The following is an 18,976-nucleotide window of genomic DNA, read 5'->3' as shown; positions in this document are numbered from 1 at the left end:
TACTCATTCGGCACCCAGTCAAGCCCCAGCAGCATGCTCCATTAAATGTATAGAGAGGTCAATGTGACTATCATATGGCAAAGAGAAAGTCTGTGTGTATCTGTGTGTTTGACAGGGAGGAAGAGATAGTGTGTATGATGTTCAATAGGTTTCCAAACAGATACAGACTTTTGCTTCAAATAATGTTGAAAGTAGAAGATCCAACTTCTAGCTTCTTTGGAGGGAAAATTTGGTGTTTGGGTGAGAAAAGCTCTAAGAATAATGACATGCTTTATAGCATGATGGAACTGTTTCTCACTGTTACAGTCCACTCACATTACAGTCATAAATCAGACAGCCTAAAGCAATGATGGTAGAACCTTGCTTTATATTGCTTCATAATCATGATAGCCATGACTCTGTTCTGCACTTTTAGCACATAAACACACTGGAAAAATGTTGTTTCTCCAAGATATAAAAAATATTTGAGGGCATATGTAGCATATGCATAACAAGGTTTGCTATGTCTATGTTAGTTCAGGCAGGCTTTTCACATTCATGAAAATGAATAGGCATTTAACAACACACACACATATATATATACACATATACATATATATACATACATATACACATATACATATATATACACATACATATACACATATACATATATATACATACATATACACATATACATATATATACACATACATATACACATATACATATATATACACATACATATACACATATACATATATATACATACATATACACATATACATATATATACATACATATACACATATACATATATATACATACACATATACATATATATACATACACATATACATATATATACATACATATACACATATACATATATATACATACATATACACATATACATATATATACATACATATACACATATACATATATATATATACATACATATACATATATATATATACATACATATACATATATATACATACATACATATACATATATATACATATACATATACACATATACATATACATATATATACATATACATATATACACATATACATATATACACATATACATATATACACATATACATATATATACATATACATATACACATATACATACATATATATATATATATATATACATATACACATATACATATATATACATATATATATATATATATATATATATATATATATATATATATATATATATATATATATATATATATATATATATATATATATATATATATATATATATCATGGTGGAATAAACCTTTGCCATCATTTTTACTTGCATCATCATCCTTTGAGAATAAACATGGAGAGAAATCATGGTATCCAAGATTTCCCACTCACAGAAAACAGGAACAAATGGCAGTGATGACAATCCTTGGTTTTCACTATGGCCAGAAAACACAATATTTTACCAAAGTACAGCATTGCTTTGAATTTGCTGCCACAGCGACGAGGGGTTGAAAACAGAGGTGACGCACTCAAGAAACTACGGTCATAGCCTTGCCAGCAAAGAAAACACATCTCTTCCCCTAGCAGAGTGTTCTGGGAAAGGGATAAAATTTGCACTGTGTTTGTGACCAAAGCTCCAGAAAACCATGGCTTTCTGGACCATAAAACACCACATCTCTATAACCCATCTATCCTCTTCAGCCACCTACGCCATTAGAAATTACAAGCAATAGCAAACACATACAATGAATCTCCAGTCTTGCTCAGCTATTTGTTTGCAAGCTCAGTCATTACTTTCCAATGTTAGTAAATGGAAGGATATGGGTTGAGATTTCACAACAATATGTATTCTGTAAACATCTACTGTCAATACAAAACCCAGCAATCAGTCATGAGTTTGTGTCATTTTCCCAGGAGTGACTGGAATGTGTGCCACATGGAGGCTTTCTGGGAACGCGCTCCTGGAAGCTGAGTTATGTTTTGGTCCTGCTGTGACCCAGTGGACCAGGCAGGGTCAATGTACCTGAGGGTTGACAAAACAGAAGTGGGTCAGAATGAAGGGGGCAACGGGAAAAGGGGGGAACTGTGTCAAAGCGACGCCCCTGTTCCTGTCTGCCCACCTCCTCATCTTCCTCCGCACCCTCCTAATCCCCCTTTCAAAGTTTCTGAGTAATGAGCTGTTGTGGTAGGGCGGTGGGCACACCCTCCTGCAGTGATGGGATCAGGGAAAGTCTGGTCTGAGTGACAGCAGTGCGCACATGCCAAGGGAAGCCCAGTGGGGGAGGTCCGGGTGTCTCAATAAAGCTTATTAGCAGGGAGGTGAGGACCTCGGCAGTCAGTAACAACTTCAACATGAATCTGAGAGGCAGCTCATTTCAAAACTCTGCTTGTCTTAAAATGCCTTCAGAGAAAAGACTGAGATGTTACAGTCTTGAGCAGCTTTAAAACTTGATGTAAAGTTGGTATATTTACACATATATCAGACACATTTACAGTATGTTCGTAAAACTTTATTTGCACATAGGATCTAATTTGGCACACTGTACTCAGCGTTTCCTCATGCACGTCCTGGAAATAAAAATGCTTGCTATCAGAGTTCAGTTCAGTAGATCTTTATTGTTCCCTAAGGGCAATATGTTTGCAGTAAGGTTTAAAAACCAGCTGCTGAAACTGAGTAGAGTTTGACAACGTCCCTCGTAAACACCAGTTGCCTTCTGCAGGATGCATTTACTATAAAATACAGACAGTATTGGTTGTTGCATTAATTAACAAATTTTGTAATGTTGGAGCAAGGTTGGGTAAATCCCTGTAGTTGAGGCTTGTGCGTGAATCCTGGGCTACTGTACCCGCAAATCAGAAACATGTCTTCTGAACATTCACCTCAAGAAAAGAAGAGAAGCACCAGGACTAAAAATCTGTGACAACTTGGCCATTTAATTTTCATTATTTTACAAAAAGAATTGCGGTATCATTCTCAGAGGATTTAATGATGTGTCCGTTCTCATGCTTGTTTCTACAGTCATTTGTGTAGAAACCACAGTAACACAGGCAGTGGCTTGCAAGAGAGAACTCAAGCTGCGCATCATTAGTGTCACCCTTGGCTACAAAGACTGTAGGGCCAGACTGGTCTGTATCCACTGAGGGTACAGACAGAAACTTCCAATTGTTGTCTATCCATTTAGCCCTCTTCAACAAAAGACTTTGTCACCCCTTACTAATTTATTGTCCGTCTCCATTCAGTTGTGTCGTGCATTCCACTGGCAACTGTTCAATAATATTTGCTCGAATTCCCTGACCTGAAAGTGTAATTCAAATTCCTTGGAGCTTCTTGATTGGCGGTGCTGTTCTAAATTAAATTTGAATAAATCCCTTAAGTCTCTTTTCAACATGAAAGTAAAATTTGCTTCATGCAGGGGCCTGCTGAGGGTATTCAAATGAAAGGACAGCTTATGCTAAATGAGAGAGAAAGTAAAGAGAGAAGGAGGCAGGAGGCTGAGAACGGAGGGAGTTTATAGTCAGATGAGTTCCTCAGCTGTACAGAAATCTTTAATTGCTAATTTGGTACAATCACTCTGCGGACCACCCGGCCTGAGGCCTGTTCTTCTAAGGCGATTGAGAGGTCTGGTCCATCAATCACGGGGCTCAGAGCCCTTCACCAGCTTCCCCAGAGACCTGCCTGGGAGGCAACCTCAGTGTTGGGCTTCTCCCCTTAACTGGCTGGAAAACCTGAGAACGCGTGGGAGACAGGACGGAGGAGGGATTGATGCCATCCACAGGACGGGAACAGGAGACAGTCTTCCCTTCTACTCCATTGGGGGCCACTCTATAGGAAAACAACCAATAGCAAAGCCAAGTCCTCCTTAGGACCCTTTCCAGCAATTTACTTTCTGACATGCCGCCATGGGACAAACTGGTGCCGCCAAGAGAAAACCAGGAGCAAACAGAGCTCTTTAATGACCATGGAGGGTTTCAGGTCTTTTGAGTCTAAGATGGGAAAGTCATCTCTTCTAGGCCTTTGCCTAGGCCTTGCCTTTGTCTTTTCAATGTTTTCTTGCTTTTATCTTGTATTGTTTTACCTTGAGATCCTCGGGCAGAGGTCTGTTGTCTGTTCCAGAGTCTCGACTGAAAACTAAAGGGGACAGAGCGTTTGCAGTCAGGGCCCCGAGGCTCTGGAACAGCCTGCCCGAGGAAATCAGGTCAGCTGAGTCAGTGAACTCTTTTAAGTCCCTTCTTAAAACATACTTTTATAGGAGAGCCTTTCCCGATCTTATTTGACTTTATTTTATCCCTTTTATTTTATTCAATTTTTCTTATTTTATATTTATCTTAAACGTGTATTTTAGTCTTTTCAATGTTTTCTTGCTTTTATCTTGTATTGTTTTTGTATTGTTGTCTTTTGGGTATTATTGTCTTTACACTTGTTAAAGCACTTTGTAACTTGTTTTTGAAAATAAAGAATTATAAATAAAGATTATTATTATTATAAGTTATTTGTCTCCTTGGAACGAGCCACATTTGCCATTCTGGCACGGTCCATATCACATGCCCTGTAAATATGTGTCCCTGCTAGTGAAGCAAAGACTAATCAGTTAAGACGCATGGGACTAATATCAACATCCTCCTGCTGATACAGACATAGACACAAATCTGACGTACAAGCTACAAGATATGTGCTCAATCATTAACAGCCTTAGCTGTGCATCTGTATCATATTGTCTCAACACTACCATCCCACAGTACATGTGAAGCAGCAACAAAAAGGCTTTGATGAAGAGATTATTTCATTTTTCCTGCAACATTAAATCTTTACTCAAAACATACTTTTCATTGTTTCTATTCATGAAAGTATGCATTTTACATCTCTGTTTGTAGTTTGACAATTCTGCTTAACGCCCTTGTTCAAGATGCTGATGGCAATGTGAGCCGCATCAAACACACATTTAAAACAGACCCACATTCCTCTATAATCTTCAATTCACTGTGGAATATTAACCACCTGGGCTAGTTCCAAAAGAAGGCATACCACAGTAAATTCCCAATAAAAATGTGCTTAACTTAGCTTGTATCCAATTAAGAAATGCAACACAAACTTCATATCCATCTGCCTCCAACTGGGATTTACTCTGGGTAGTGGTTAGGACTGCACAGCCCTGATTAGCCACGCTGCTGCCTGGCTAATAGATTCCACCGTTCGAGTTGTGAAGGGATAATACTAAGTCAACATCAATGAATCAAATGCTGTCAAAGATATGTGACGTCTCTATCTAATCACCATGAGAAGCTGCTGTGGGGCTGTTCCAATGCATCTGTTCTCTCGCTGCCTATTTCTGAGGCAAAGTCACTGCATCTCTGGTTTGTGATGGTCATTAACAAGTGTTCATGTTTGATCACTGCTAATAAAAAGCAATAACCGCAGGCTTTGTCCCCTCGATGGATGTCATATTAAATGTCTAGGGAGTGGATGGGAGATTTGGGAGGGATGAGTTCATGTGGGAAGATCTGGAAGTCATGGAGCTCTGTGGGCCCCCTCCTTCTTTGCCTCATCTGACTTTATTGATCTAAACCTCATGAAGAATAGTGTCCTCATTACAGAGAGACACAGGGAGGGTGGGTGGGGGGAGCGAATCAGCTAGGCAACTCCCACAGACAGAGGTGGGACAGAGGGCGGGGCAAAGACAGCTCTAGGGCAGTGACATCATGATGACCTTGATGACCTAGGGAGGCAAAGTTGGAGGAAGCCAAGGCTCCTGTGGGTGTGGTGGTTATTTTAGGCCCTGGGGATATCTGATCTGGCTCCCTGGGAAGCCTCCCAGCATTGCAAACGGGGAGAGTTACAGAGAGGGAAGCTGCCCAGCAATGACAGATGGGGAGACAAACGGCTTGTGGAATTCCATTTGTTGTGAAAGTCACAGTGAGGGAGGGGCTGCCAGCACAACAATACAGTGTCATGCCAACACTATAGAATATGTCTGACTGGGGCCTTCAGTTGATTTAGGTAAACTCAGATTACTTTACTCATAGAAATGTATCTTTAACTCATCCCCAGAGTTGCACGAACAACACTGTCCTGGCTCTTTGCTTTTCAAGGATAAACCTCATCTCAGTTTCTGCTATGTGCCTCTTATAGGACTTGTGCACCCAAATTGCCTTCTGCCCGACTCACCTACTCTCATTACTCAGTTGACTCAACAAGTTAGTGGTTAGCACTCGGATGAGGACACGTTTTGACCACCTTTACATCAGTCTCTGTCAGAAACTACAATCCTGGACTGAACCAGTTTGAAATTCACAGAGTGCAGTGCAGGTTTTTTTTTTAACCCAATCACATCATCAGAACCAGGGGGATGGAACTGACTACAGCCTGTTCTGGTTGATCTGAATGTCATTACCACCCAGGAATCCTCAGCATGTGACTGTTAAAGGCATTGGCTCCTAAAGGCTTGGGCTCCCACTGAGATGGGACACGCTGGCATTCACGCCTCCATAACGTCACCCCTCCTGCATATACACACACATAATCTCCTCCCGTATTGCCACAACAGTGACATAAAGTCCTTGGTGTATAATAATAAATAATATCCAGCTATATAATGTCGTCAGTTGTGTTGAAATGCATACATTTTCACAGACTTCACAAAGAGACACAACCAGACTGCAACAACAGCAACATATTATGAGTCTATATTATTTGTATAAAGCAATGTGCTGTTGATAAGTTTATACAGAACCATTCACATCGAGTGAGGCTGATGCAAATACTGACAATGATGTGGAGGCAAAATGGGCCTAGAATAGGATAAGAGTTTGCAACAGAACTGTTTGTTGTGGTCATTTTGGCATCATCTATAAATGTAATAAAATAAATGAAGTAGTAATTCTTGCTCTAAGTCAACAGTACATTTTGTAACCAGCTATAAACTGACCAATAGTAGCATTACAACCCTAAATACAAACTGGGCTTTCATGACATCATTATCACATACTCAACAAGAGACACGGGAGGCTCTTATAAAGCTACAGTATGTGACTTTTCCCCACAGTGCAAGATGACAACTGACCCATTCACTATGAAATAAAAAGAACAGCAACAGCTGTTGTCTCCAGGTTGTATATCATTCCTGTCAAACACGTAAGAAAGCATACGTCTCAGCCAGTAGGGGAAGAATGCAGCTGAAAGCGCTAGCCAAGTGTCTAAACTGAGAACAGGAGAATTCAAAGCATTTCTTTTATTAAAGCTCCCTCCAAGACTTCTGGGACATAGTACATGACTTCATTTTGACTTAATTTTTCCTCTATTTCATTCACTCTATCCCCTGCCTGCGTGTGACCTAGGACCCGGGCCTACAGTATGCTGCCCCCCAAAACATCCACAAAAATGAGCGAATGGGATAGTCACTCCACTTCTCCCTCAAACTTCAAAGGAGGGAGCAGAGAGAAACATCTGGGAGCCAAAAGAGATCATGCCGGGGACTGAGGAAGAGCGAGAATCTGGCTTGCCAAGGGAGATAGAGAGTTTGAGAGAAAAGAATGGATCAGCATCGATGATAGATGGAGGAGACAGAGAGGGATAATGTCTGCTTCTGATTAAGGTCTGGTCAGACATTACCCAGGGTACGAGGACTTTGACAGCCTACTGACATCTCCGAGCATGGCCGTAGTATGTATGCATGTAAGAGCGCCAGGAATAAAGACTGTCCCCAGATGCCACCAAAGTTGCCATGAGGCCTAAATAACACACAGAACTGTCAGGCCCAGTGAAAGTCTCCATCCACAGTGAAGGTTGTCACCACCCACCCTGCTTGCCAGTGTACAACCACCCTGCTGCTGTTTCTCAAACCTACCGCAGCTCTGGTTAGGAAGCAGCTGAATTGCGGCTGCTCATTTCCTCACTCTTTCGAGGCCACGTTGGCTCAGTTTGCCCGCAGGGTGGGTGGCACTCCTGCCAGGCTCTCATCTTCATGCTAAATGTGTTTTCATTGCTTCATGGTTTTTATGGAAGTGAAAACAGCTTCATTTTTACAACGGGATGTATGTGTAGGTCACACAGTTGAGGAGTTAGGGAATCTAATGAGTCTAATGAAGCTAATTGCTAATCAACATCAGTCATCAGTATTGTTATCAATACTGCGATAAATGCTGTAAAAATCCATTCAAAACCATAAACAACTGCTTCTATGGAATACAACATATAACACTGACTAAACACAGCTGCATTTTGCTGTTTTGAAACGATGTGAATAACAGTACAAGAATACCAAGAGATCAACATAGCACAACAGAAAATAATACCAACAGAATTAGACCAGATTAGAGATGGATTAGATTTAAGTATGTAATGGAACAGAGCGGAACAAAAAATTGCTCAGATCTGATGGCTTTAGTCAGGAGGGGCTTACCTGGTTTGGTTGGACACTTTTGGCACTTGTTTAGACCCCAGGAGGCGCCCACACTTCCACAGCAATCATCCTGTTTGGTTAGGCCTGGCAGAGGCTTTCCACACTACAACAACACACATCTGTGTTAAATCTAAGGAATGAGTTTTGAGAATGCGTGTTACATGTTTGTGCATGCATGCTTCTTTGCGTGCAAATGTGTGTGCGTTGGCAAGGGCAGAATTTGTCGAAGGGTGCGTGTATACCTATCTGCAAGGACAGGGAGAACCAGACACATCTGAGACTGGTTAGATGAAGGAGGACATAAACACTGAGTCTCAGAAATAACTATGCATCTCCTGGCATGCCTCATTTAAGAACTTGGCTAATTGTGAAGAGAGATTCCTATCAGACCTTACTTATTGGATGTTTGGCCAATAGGGATTTATGAAACTAAAGAGAGGCAACAGAAATTACATTCTTCTGGAGAACACCACACTGGCATACTGGCAGGAAAGGGAAGGAAAACTACAGGCTAAAGCTTTTGTTCTCTCCTAGTTTGGGGCAAATCTATCTGAAAAATCACTGTGACTGGAGGGTTTATTTTCAAGGTCTCTGTGAAACCAAAGTATGGAGTTCAGCACAAACAAACTTGTTCAAGAAAAATTTCTGGCAAAAACAACTCTGCTGCAGATCGTTTTGTTGTCGCAACTGCAAACCTAAAGGCTAAGAGTCAACCATAACTCCTTATCACAGCCAAGCAAACAGATGCAGTGTTGAGCCTCGGATAAATCAAGCTCACGCACTGCCACTTACAGTACATCGTTCCCTGTCCTAACTTCTTTTTCTCTTCAATATGTCTGTTGTGTCATCCGTACATTATCCTGGTCATGCTAAGTATAGTAGATTTGCAGTATGTGCCATACTGTATCCATATAGACCATGAAAGTCTTCTCTTTTGAGCCACAAAGAGGAGCACATGGGCTGAATTTCAAGCTTAACCTTGGTCCTCTGAACACATCCTAACTCATAACATGCCTATGTTGGGGGGGCTGGTGGAACATGAGATGACCAGTGCGGTCAGAGCTCATAAATCCTGGACATGACATAAATCATAGCCACAGGCACACTTCCTGTTTGAGAAAGCAGGTATCAGAGACGGTGATGGGATCAGAACAAAATGGTAAAACAACACTCTCTCCCACTAGTTTCAACCCCTGCGATAGGCTAGGATTGGCCAGGTGGCTTACATCAGCTAGTGTTGACAGCGTACAGTGTGTTTTAATGACTTAACACAATACCTGTCCATCGACTGTTTCCTGAAAGCATCTTCCTACATGTCCATTCTGACGGCTGTGCGGCCTGGCTTGGCCATGGCCATTCCCACTGGCATGTGGGTGCCTGCTGTTATGATCATTGGTGGTTTCATGTCCATTCCCAGGCTGGGAGCGCTGCTGGACAGAGTGAGCCCCCTCTGTGGTGGCCGGTCTCTGCCCAGGCTGGACCCGAGCTACTTGGTGGATGTGGACTTCGGCCTCTGGAGGGTGATGAATGTGGACGTTCACCAAGGATGGGTGGAGTGACACTGGAAAGGACAGACCCACAGTTTATACAATATAGTGGATAGTTTATAGTTTCAAATTTTTTGAATAATGCAAGTCGAAGCATCCTCAACCAAGGGATAAAATTTGTATATACATACTGCAGTTTGCGAGCTATCAGCTAACATCCTGCACAAACTTAACACCACACCACACACTTAGCTTACTTCATCACAAAGTTATGAGATCTACATGGGGAATTCCCGGCAGAAAAGACACAATTAAGATACTACAAAATAACAACAACAACACAAAGAGTTTCAGATTCTCTGGTTTAAATCAAATCATCTTAAAGACCAAAAACAGATTTGTTGAGGAGTTGAGAAGATGTTGCAATGTAGAGAATGCGCTCTTTTGTCCTTCTGACAGAGAGGAAGCATCTATCTTCAGGGAGTGCCAGGGTTTTTTCCCAGAATCCTGACCCACTCTCATAAATCATAGTCTTACAGACAGACAGCAGGGAGAGTCCAAGGAGAAGAAGTGGACCTTATCAAGAGCCCTGGACATAAAACTGTCTCTGTACGTATATAAAGCATATGGACAGGAAGGATCATTTCTTTGTTTTGTCATGACAATACAGACATTGGACTCATGCCATAATTATGATTATTCATAAAATTTAATTCAAAATAGGAGGATGAACGATTTCTCAGTGGAATTTAAATGATCTAAGACAAGGCTTCTGCTTCTACTTACCGTTAAACAGAGCGAGATGCTGAGCCAGATGCAAGGAGAAAATAAAAAATGATATCAGAGCAGAGATGTAAAGTGAGCACATCTTTCACTTTTATATTCTTTCTTATAACTTCATGATCATGCCTTGCTATGTTTCTAATATCCACTTCTGTTTGATAAAAGCAGCATTGTGCGAACAGTATGAGGACCTCCACTGAGTCATCCATTACTAGTTCTGCTCAACATAGAGTCTGACCTACACTGCTGTCCAACACAGGCAGAGAGTAAACAGTGTTCAAAATCAAGGAGTAGACTCGTATGCATTTAAAAAGGTGTGTGTGACCTTTAAAGGAAAATTTGGCACATTTTATGTGGATATCCAATCAGGTTTGTTGGTAAATGCAGTATATTAAAGTAATAGAGTCCTCAGCATATGTTATATTGACAGAGACATCTAAGTAGTTCTTCCTGCATCCAGCACCGTCGTTTGATGTGACAGTGACATAGTTGGAGGCAAGGAAGAACTACAGGTTACTTCAGCTTGGAATTCTAGCTTCTTCGTCTAGGTAGCCAGGAGTTGCACTCTAGATGCCGCGAAGTTGGACAAATGTTTGAATAAGCCCGTAAAGCCAAAGATGGTGGTTATCCTGCCCCTCCCACTAGAAAGCCAATTGTCTACTTTAATCAGCCAAAGCGTTAAACATATTTCAGCCAATTGTGTGGTTCCACTAACGTAAGGGTCTGTTTTTCGTGGTAGTAGTGATGTATGTGTAGTAGAAGTATAACCAGTTGGGAAAAACGCTTTTTAAACCTTATTTTGGGTTGTCATTTTTTCAGCAATTTTTATTAGATTTTACTGGTGATTCTATACATGTTTTTATGTCCCGGTGAGTGAAAGTGCAGTTCTGGATCCGTTAACAGAGTGACAGCTGTAGTAATATACAGCTTATCGCACTACTGTCTGTGTCCCATTAAATCATACACACAGAATTGTCCAACTTGTGGACACGTTTCTACGGTGTTTGTATGCGCAAAATACAGCGTTATCAACTGGTATTGCTAACATTGGCTAGAAGAGTCCATCTCGGTTTTCTGACCTAAATCTGTTGTTGTACTAGAACGCAGTCAACTGACGTCATTCCCGACTACCAAGGTTATCAGATCCCACCACGAGCATATCAGGAGCTCACGTGCAATGCATCCTGGTACATGTAGGCATTGCTGACAAGGCTCCGTTATCAGGAGAACTTTGCTTTCTTGATCAATACAGAACACAGTGACAAAATTATTTACCATTGACACTGAATGGACATCCAAATAAAAAGTGCCAAATTTTCTCTGTAAAAGAGGTCAGTGGAAAGGCAGCATTTGTCACAGTGCTGGGGGATCACCTTGCTGATTGGACAGTGGGAGAGTGTACATGGAGTGGGAGGGAGATTTTGGTCTCTGGTGGCTGGCATCCTTGTGGCTGTGAGGAGTAGGTCTCGCAGGAGGCGGAACTGGCAGGTGGCAAAACTTCCCTGTTGAGTTTGATGGACACCAGCACAGGTCTCTGCCAATGCATTTGCCTCCATTAAGACAGGGTATCTGACAGAAGACTGCAGGGAGGAAGAAGAGAGAAAGAATGTGTCAAAGGTAAAGAGAAAAAGATGAGGAAGTTATTAGAAGTGAGATATTTGTTAGCATATATAACATGTCACATTTAATTGCACAGATTTATGCAACTTCATACACAAAGATCTGGTAATAACAAACAGAGGGGGTAGTCCTAATAGGAAGGGCATGTGCTGAGGCTTCATGTGGACAGGCTTTGTTTGCAAATGGTTAGTGATGGTCATGCTGTTCTCTACTTTGGCACTACCAGGCACCTCATTCCGCATTTATAAAGTTTCCATGTGCCAAGGACGTTTTCCTGAGGGCAGAGCCATGGCACTGCCCCTCATGCTCCACCTCCTTCATTGGCATGTTTTGCCTCACATTAGTAATTGCATACTCCTGTGCAGGGTGATGATTGGTGATTCATCCTGTAATAATTCAGAGAAAATAACGAGTGTGGATATCTGTATAGAACACTTGCTTGTATGGCTTTCCCCAACTATCATATTATGTACAAAATTTCAAAGGAGGGCAACTGACTGTTAACCGTGTAAGTAAATTGAATCCCAGAACGTGCTCAGTCTGATTTATGGTTTGCAATTTACCCTGGGGAGAGAAAGAGAGGAAAGTCCTGCACTGGCCAGATGGTGCTTGACAGTACTGCTTTCACAGCCCTTTTGGTCTTATCTTTTGGGATAACGGATGGGTGCCAGCACCAGCACCATACATACCTGGGTCTGCTCTCATCTACAGGTTAGCTCTGACCTGACCTCATCTAACTCAAAACATCAAAGACTATCAAATGAAAAAAATCCATCCAACCATGACGAATAAGAAAAAACATTTGGGGGCAGAAAGGATGAAAAAGCAAAGCACTGCACTTTTCCGGCTCAGCAGTACCACACACCACAAAAATGAGGACTGCATTACAAGACAGTTTGAGATACAGATGGCCCACATACTATGAGATGAAAGACGAAAGTGGATGCTAGTGATGGAAACATGCTGTGAGCTGCATGCTCTCTGTCTCATCGAGACAGACAGTAACACACTAACAGGGTGCAAACAGGGAACAGAGAGACGCTGGACAGTCTTGATGGCATGTAGGGAATGAGCTTCCCGTCACATTGCATTAACAACAGAAAGACTGGAGGAGGAATAGGAGGAAGAGAGGGAGGGATGAAATCAGAATAGAAGAGTAACAGGGAATGAAAGGTATTAGGAGAGGAGATTGTGAATAGAATAGATTGAAAACAGAAACTACAGTAATGGAGAGAAAGAGGAAAAAGAGGTGGAAAGACAGACGGAGAGACTGAGAAAGGTCCAGTGGAGGTGTCCCCGCACACAGGAAGGCCTGCTGTGATTAGACATGCTAGTTAAATTATCAGCTCAAAGAGGCTATTAAATCCTCTCAATGTGGGATGCAGGTCTGCACTGGTCTGTGTCAGGCCAATCCCACACGGCATGGGGCAGGAACTATTCTTAGACAACAACCTACTGTCGACTCTGCACACCACACTCCCTGTCTGACTATCTGTCTGTCCATTTAACAACACACATACGCACACGCTTCTCACTCAATAAAGACTTCTACACAATCTAATATCAGGCTTTAAAGTAAGTGTTGTACACAGGGTGCGTATCAAGGGAGCCTGTTGTAATTATCCAGCCAGATTTTACTGCACTGTGTAAGGAACATAACAACAGCATGAGACAACTGTCTGCTGTCCACTTGACATTCCTCGACGAACACGCACACTCAAGCAATAACAGGATGCAAGCCTAAATGGAAAGCAATCTCTTTTTAGCACACTTTTACAACACACACTTTTACATAATGAAGGGGACTTTTAAAGAATTAAAAATGGGGCATAAAAACAAACCCCTCCTCAGGATAAAGCGGAGGTGCCAGGAATGTAATCTTGTGGAAGGCCTCTGGCAGGACGCTGAAGTGTTTGGAATATCTAGACCATGTTCCAAAGCCCCATTAATGGGCACATAAATCTGCAACATCATCCTGTTTATATATTCATAAGTCAGCTTGGTCCACCCCAAAGAGCCTTGTGTACTTAGGTTAAGGTTGGTTGCATGTTTAGGTTGTATGTCTGTTTGAGTTTGTATGTGAGTTGTATGTGTATGTGTGGTACATGCACCCTCTAATCCACAAGTAGTAATTGGTCTGAGCCTTAGCTAGACCCTTAAAACTGTTGAGAAAACTAAGAAACATGCGGGGGTACGACTCTCCCCTTGGAATTGACCGCCCCCCACCCTTCCCATGGACACTCCTGTGTGAATTTGGAGCAAAGCCCCCCGGATAAATGAAAGGTTTAATGTAATCCCTATAAAATCCTGTTCATGCTGCTACTCTTTCTCTCTTTCTGCCTCTTCTCTTTCTTTCGCTCCTGCTCTCCCAGGGAGCATGTTAAATGGTTAACGGTGGGGCCAACCGCGAGGTGTAAACCGCAAAAAATGGGGCTAAGTGTTGGGAGCGTGGGACCACCAGCTCCACGTGTGTGTGCGCAAGGGACGATTAGCCTCCTTTTACAGAGCCCGCTTTTAATCTGGTATACCCTCGTCTCTGACGCTTTCCCTGTCTCTTTTTCTCTTTGGCAGTGAGAGTTTTTAGCGCAGTTCTCAGCTTTCATCTCCACCACTCTGCCTCCTGTCTGAGCTTGGTATTCAGAACAGACAGCATGCCACTGGAAACCCATTTTGTGAAAGCTCACCCCATAAAAAAAGGAATGAGAAAGTAGGATGGAGACACGGGGGAAATGTGTGAGAATCGAAAAGTAAGCAAGAGAGACAATAAGAGAGAGGGGAAGAGAAGTGAAAAGAAGAAGAAAGGATGACAAGCAGACAAGAATGGTAAATGATAATCAGAGGGCCCGGAGTTGTCACTCACAGAGTCGGAAGCCCTGGTTCTTTGGCTGCTGCTGCTGGTGCAAGTTCTCGCTGTAGACTGTGGTGATGTCCCCCTTCTCACAGTTGTTGTAGCAGCGCCCACCACTGCACACCCTGTGGCACCGCATGGGCGTGAAGACGATCTTGATGCGGTCCAGGTTGGAGGTGAGGTTGGCCCCTGGAAAACACACACACACCTGGGTGAGAAGGAGCAGCAGCAGCAGCAGAGTCAGGCTGGAGACGAGCTGCATCCTTCCTCCTTCAGCCTCACTGTGACACACTCCCCATCTGGGCAAAGGGAGTTTTATAAGTGTGCGAGGGTGTGTGCTGACGGCTCGCCAGTGGCACGCTGCAGCTGAATGAGCGATGTGCCACAGGCCAGTAAATGAGGGAGTGAATACTATTAGGTATCGGGCTAGCCTCCAAGCCCTTTATCTTTCGGAGAAGGTGTTTTGGATGTGTGTATGTGTGAAGGAGACAAAGAGAGTGTGAGTGCAAGTGAATGTTGTGTAATGGTGGGAAGCTGTTCAACAGCCGTTGCTCTGGTACAGGGCTAAAAAACAAGGGAAGCTTCAACAGCAGACAGCTGTGTATGCTGGATAGTGGATCAGAGGATGAAGTAGTGAGGGGAGAATAAAAATTAGGAAAGACGAGATCACTTTTCTTTTTGTTGTGGGTAGAGGCGCCAAGGTTCAGTGCCTGTCATGTCAGAGAGGTGACAGTGCAGATTCCCAAAGATATCAAGCATGTAGCTGTGCAAACACACAATAACACACACGCTGCCCATACTCCTCTCCAGGTGATTGTGGACCAGCAGAGCACACACACACACACACACACATGCTCACACACTGTGTGCAGCTTTGATATTAAACGTCTGTCTGGTCTGATGAGGACCACATAGGGGGTGGGGTGGGTAGCCATTCGGAGAAGGGAAGTGCAGCCTGGGAAGCTGCCATTTTTTTTTCTTGTGGCTAATGTTCCAGTTAACGATGACACCATACATGTGTATTTATGTATCCCAGCCTGTGTGAATAGATCCAGAATGGCCTGTGTTTGTTTTGATGTGGATAGGGAGAGTGGAAATGTTAAATATGCACATAAGGTGAGAAGAGATCAGTAAAGTTTTATGATATTCATTTCACAGTGTGGAATAGATATTTAAATGTATTAGTTCTTACCTGCTGGTAATAATGCATTGTTGAACTGTCCGTGTAGCTGGCTGTCGCTGGTAGGCTTGTGAGTGTTAAAGGAGTGCACAATACTATGCCCATTTCTGTGTCCGTGCCAGTTTCTGTGCTCATTGCCATATCCGTCAGTGTAGCCATTGCCACTGGGTAGAGCGTTGGATGTTATAGGTCCAGAGGATGATGGATAACGTTTCACAGTGCGTGAGGTCCCAGTCTGCTGAGAGGAGGAGTCAGGGGGTCCCCGTCTCACTTGGGTCCTGTCAATCACATCACAAGACCATAAACATATGACCTCAGACAAACGCTAATGTCCCACACTTACATACACTCACAAAGATACACCCATCAGCAACGTATGTGCATCACCGTGAAATCTGTTTAAACGTGGTCACTGTGTGCAACAGAAAATAATATTCCTAAGAGAAAAACAGGCTGTCTTAGGTCATTGCTTTGCTTAATTGATTTTATAGATGAGACACAATGATTTGGAAATAATTAGTTTGAATTAAATTAATAAAACCATATCATTTTTAAGCACATAGGGTTTCTCAACTAACATCTGCTGTAAGTCAGCCATGACCCTCACTGATTAATGAAAGATTCAGTTTGACAGTAAAGACATTTCACAAGAGAAGATTTTTCATCACTGATTAACAAAAAAATAAATTATCAGGCAACCAAAGGGAAATAAACCCAAAGGTCCTTTGTGTGTGAGTGGCAGGTCTGTTTTCCTCAGAGGAAAGTGTGTGATTAGACACATTAGATCTTTCCATCAGGACTACAAAACCTTTCCATCACCCATTGTGTCTGCTTGACTAGATTATGAACTCCCTGTTCCGTCTGACTGTGGCCAACCAGGGAGCAACATCCTGAGTGTTGCACCAGACTGGAGGAAGTATTAAAACTAGGGTCGAAGAACAAAGCTCGACCAGGGCTGCAAAGGGCACGTTTTTCACCGGTGAGCATTTGATTTGGGTCAATTACTGAGCCTGTGTTGCATGACCTGGAAGCTGAGCTCATGTGAGCGACCTGGGGGAGGCGCGTGCCTCTCAGACAGACAGGCGGACGGGCCTACCTTTGCTCTGGGAGTCTAAGACAGCTTGAGTGCTGGGATTCAGCCCTGCAAAAAACATCTGGCTCCCACTGATCTGCCCTGACAGACAGTCAGCAGAGCAAGACAAAGATGAACCATGCCGGGTAGATCAGAAGAACAGTTCTACAAAGCACACCTGTAGCCCTGTAAGGTATTGGGGCTGTAATGAAACCCTAAAAGAGGTTATAAACCATGCATTAACATTGATTACAAGTGGTTTTTAGCCATACACTACATATTTACAAATTGACACACAGACACACAAAAGGTAATCAGGCAAATAAACACATATGTGTACACACACTCGCATACACAAACACACAATCACACACACGCTACAGCTAGCACAGCTGGTAGATGTAGCACAAGCCCATGCATGTCTCTTTATTCACAGAGTACAAAACCACATTCCCACTGCCAATGGGATAAGGACACTAAATGAGAAGGGGAAAAGGGAGACAAACATTTGATAATGGTCTCTCACGTCATCTTTTCGAAAGACGACAGGCAGCACCTATAGCTGACAGCTGCTGACCCAGATCCTGACTCTCGAGTGCGGGTCCTGGGAATAGGATGTGACACAGGGAAACAAGGGGTGCCAGTGTCAAGGTGGTAAGGACTTATAGGAGGTGGTTAAACCACTGCTCACTCCAAATTATGATGTTTTTTTCCATAGCTAACAGTGACACCTGGCCTGCATGCATCCTGCCTCCCTTCCTAGGCTTAGCCAGATGTTGCTCCTTCTGTCTCTCTCCCTTTCAATGGCAAAGTGACTTCCTCCCAGCATGAGCTCACCGCTGCCCTCTCTGCCTGCAGATCAGGGGGGCCCGCGAGGGCAAGAACAACTTAAACTGAACGTTTGATGTCATCATTAGGCACTTCAAGGCGATCCAAGGAGGAACCATTGCCCCGCCTTGTTCTGGGTGACTTGAAAGCAATTTTGAAGACCTCTGCCAAGATTACATGGAACATGGTTTGAACAGACAGATGGAAAAAATGTTTTGGGTATCAAATGGTGGCCATAAAGTTTTAAATAAGTCACTGATGGTGATGATAAGAAAGCTGCTGAATGAGTATATGGTACAACAACATGAGAAATGAGTAAATAAAAGGATTGGAAAAATATACTTAATTTATAAAACATGTCTTTCGTAAAAGTACTAACTGCTAACTGAAAGCTTATATATTAGGAAGTTGTAAGTTGAGTGGTCTTCAATATTAGTATGTTATGATCAGATTCAGTTCCCCTAAGCCCTATTGTAGCACACAGGAAGGATTATGGGTAGGGCCGTGATCTGATTGGTTGGTTAAGTCGGTTGGTTCGGCTGCTGGAGCAAAAGTGAGGTGTTTAAAATGAGACTCAGAGACCAAGGATTAGATGTAAGATAATGCCGGCTTCTTATATTTGAAGATATGTATAAAAATAAAAATATTGGTTGGTACCAAAAATGAAAAAGTACAATAATAAAACAAGTAATGAATAAGGCGATTATTGATATCACAATCAGGCTATGACATCAGCATGAAATGCTTGCTTTCCAAATTTAAAGTGAGTATTTCACTCTTTGAAG

At 42.5% G+C, this 18,976-nt stretch overlaps 1 protein-coding gene across 1 annotated transcript in view; it reads right to left on the bottom strand.

Moving 5' to 3' along the window:
* LOC123978986 (latent-transforming growth factor beta-binding protein 2-like) overlaps nucleotides 1-18,976 on the bottom strand; it is an 84,518-nt gene that overhangs the window by 36,897 nt on the left and 28,645 nt on the right. Inside the window, exons 4-8 of the mRNA XM_046062661.1 lie at nucleotides 16,304-16,569; nucleotides 15,124-15,300; nucleotides 12,017-12,223; nucleotides 9,651-9,934; nucleotides 8,374-8,476 (exon numbers count right to left, since the gene is read on the bottom strand). Coding sequence (XP_045918617.1) covers nucleotides 8,374-8,476; nucleotides 9,651-9,934; nucleotides 12,017-12,223; nucleotides 15,124-15,300; nucleotides 16,304-16,569 — 1,037 coding nt within the window. The remainder of the gene's footprint in view (nucleotides 1-8,373; nucleotides 8,477-9,650; nucleotides 9,935-12,016; nucleotides 12,224-15,123; nucleotides 15,301-16,303; nucleotides 16,570-18,976) is intronic.

This window comes from Micropterus dolomieu, linkage group LG11, assembly GCF_021292245.1.
Source record: "Micropterus dolomieu isolate WLL.071019.BEF.003 ecotype Adirondacks linkage group LG11, ASM2129224v1, whole genome shotgun sequence".
Lineage (NCBI taxonomy): Eukaryota > Metazoa > Chordata > Actinopteri > Centrarchiformes > Centrarchidae > Micropterus > Micropterus dolomieu.
Note: the sequence above shows the minus strand (reverse complement) of the source record. Positions and strands in the feature narration are given on the sequence as shown.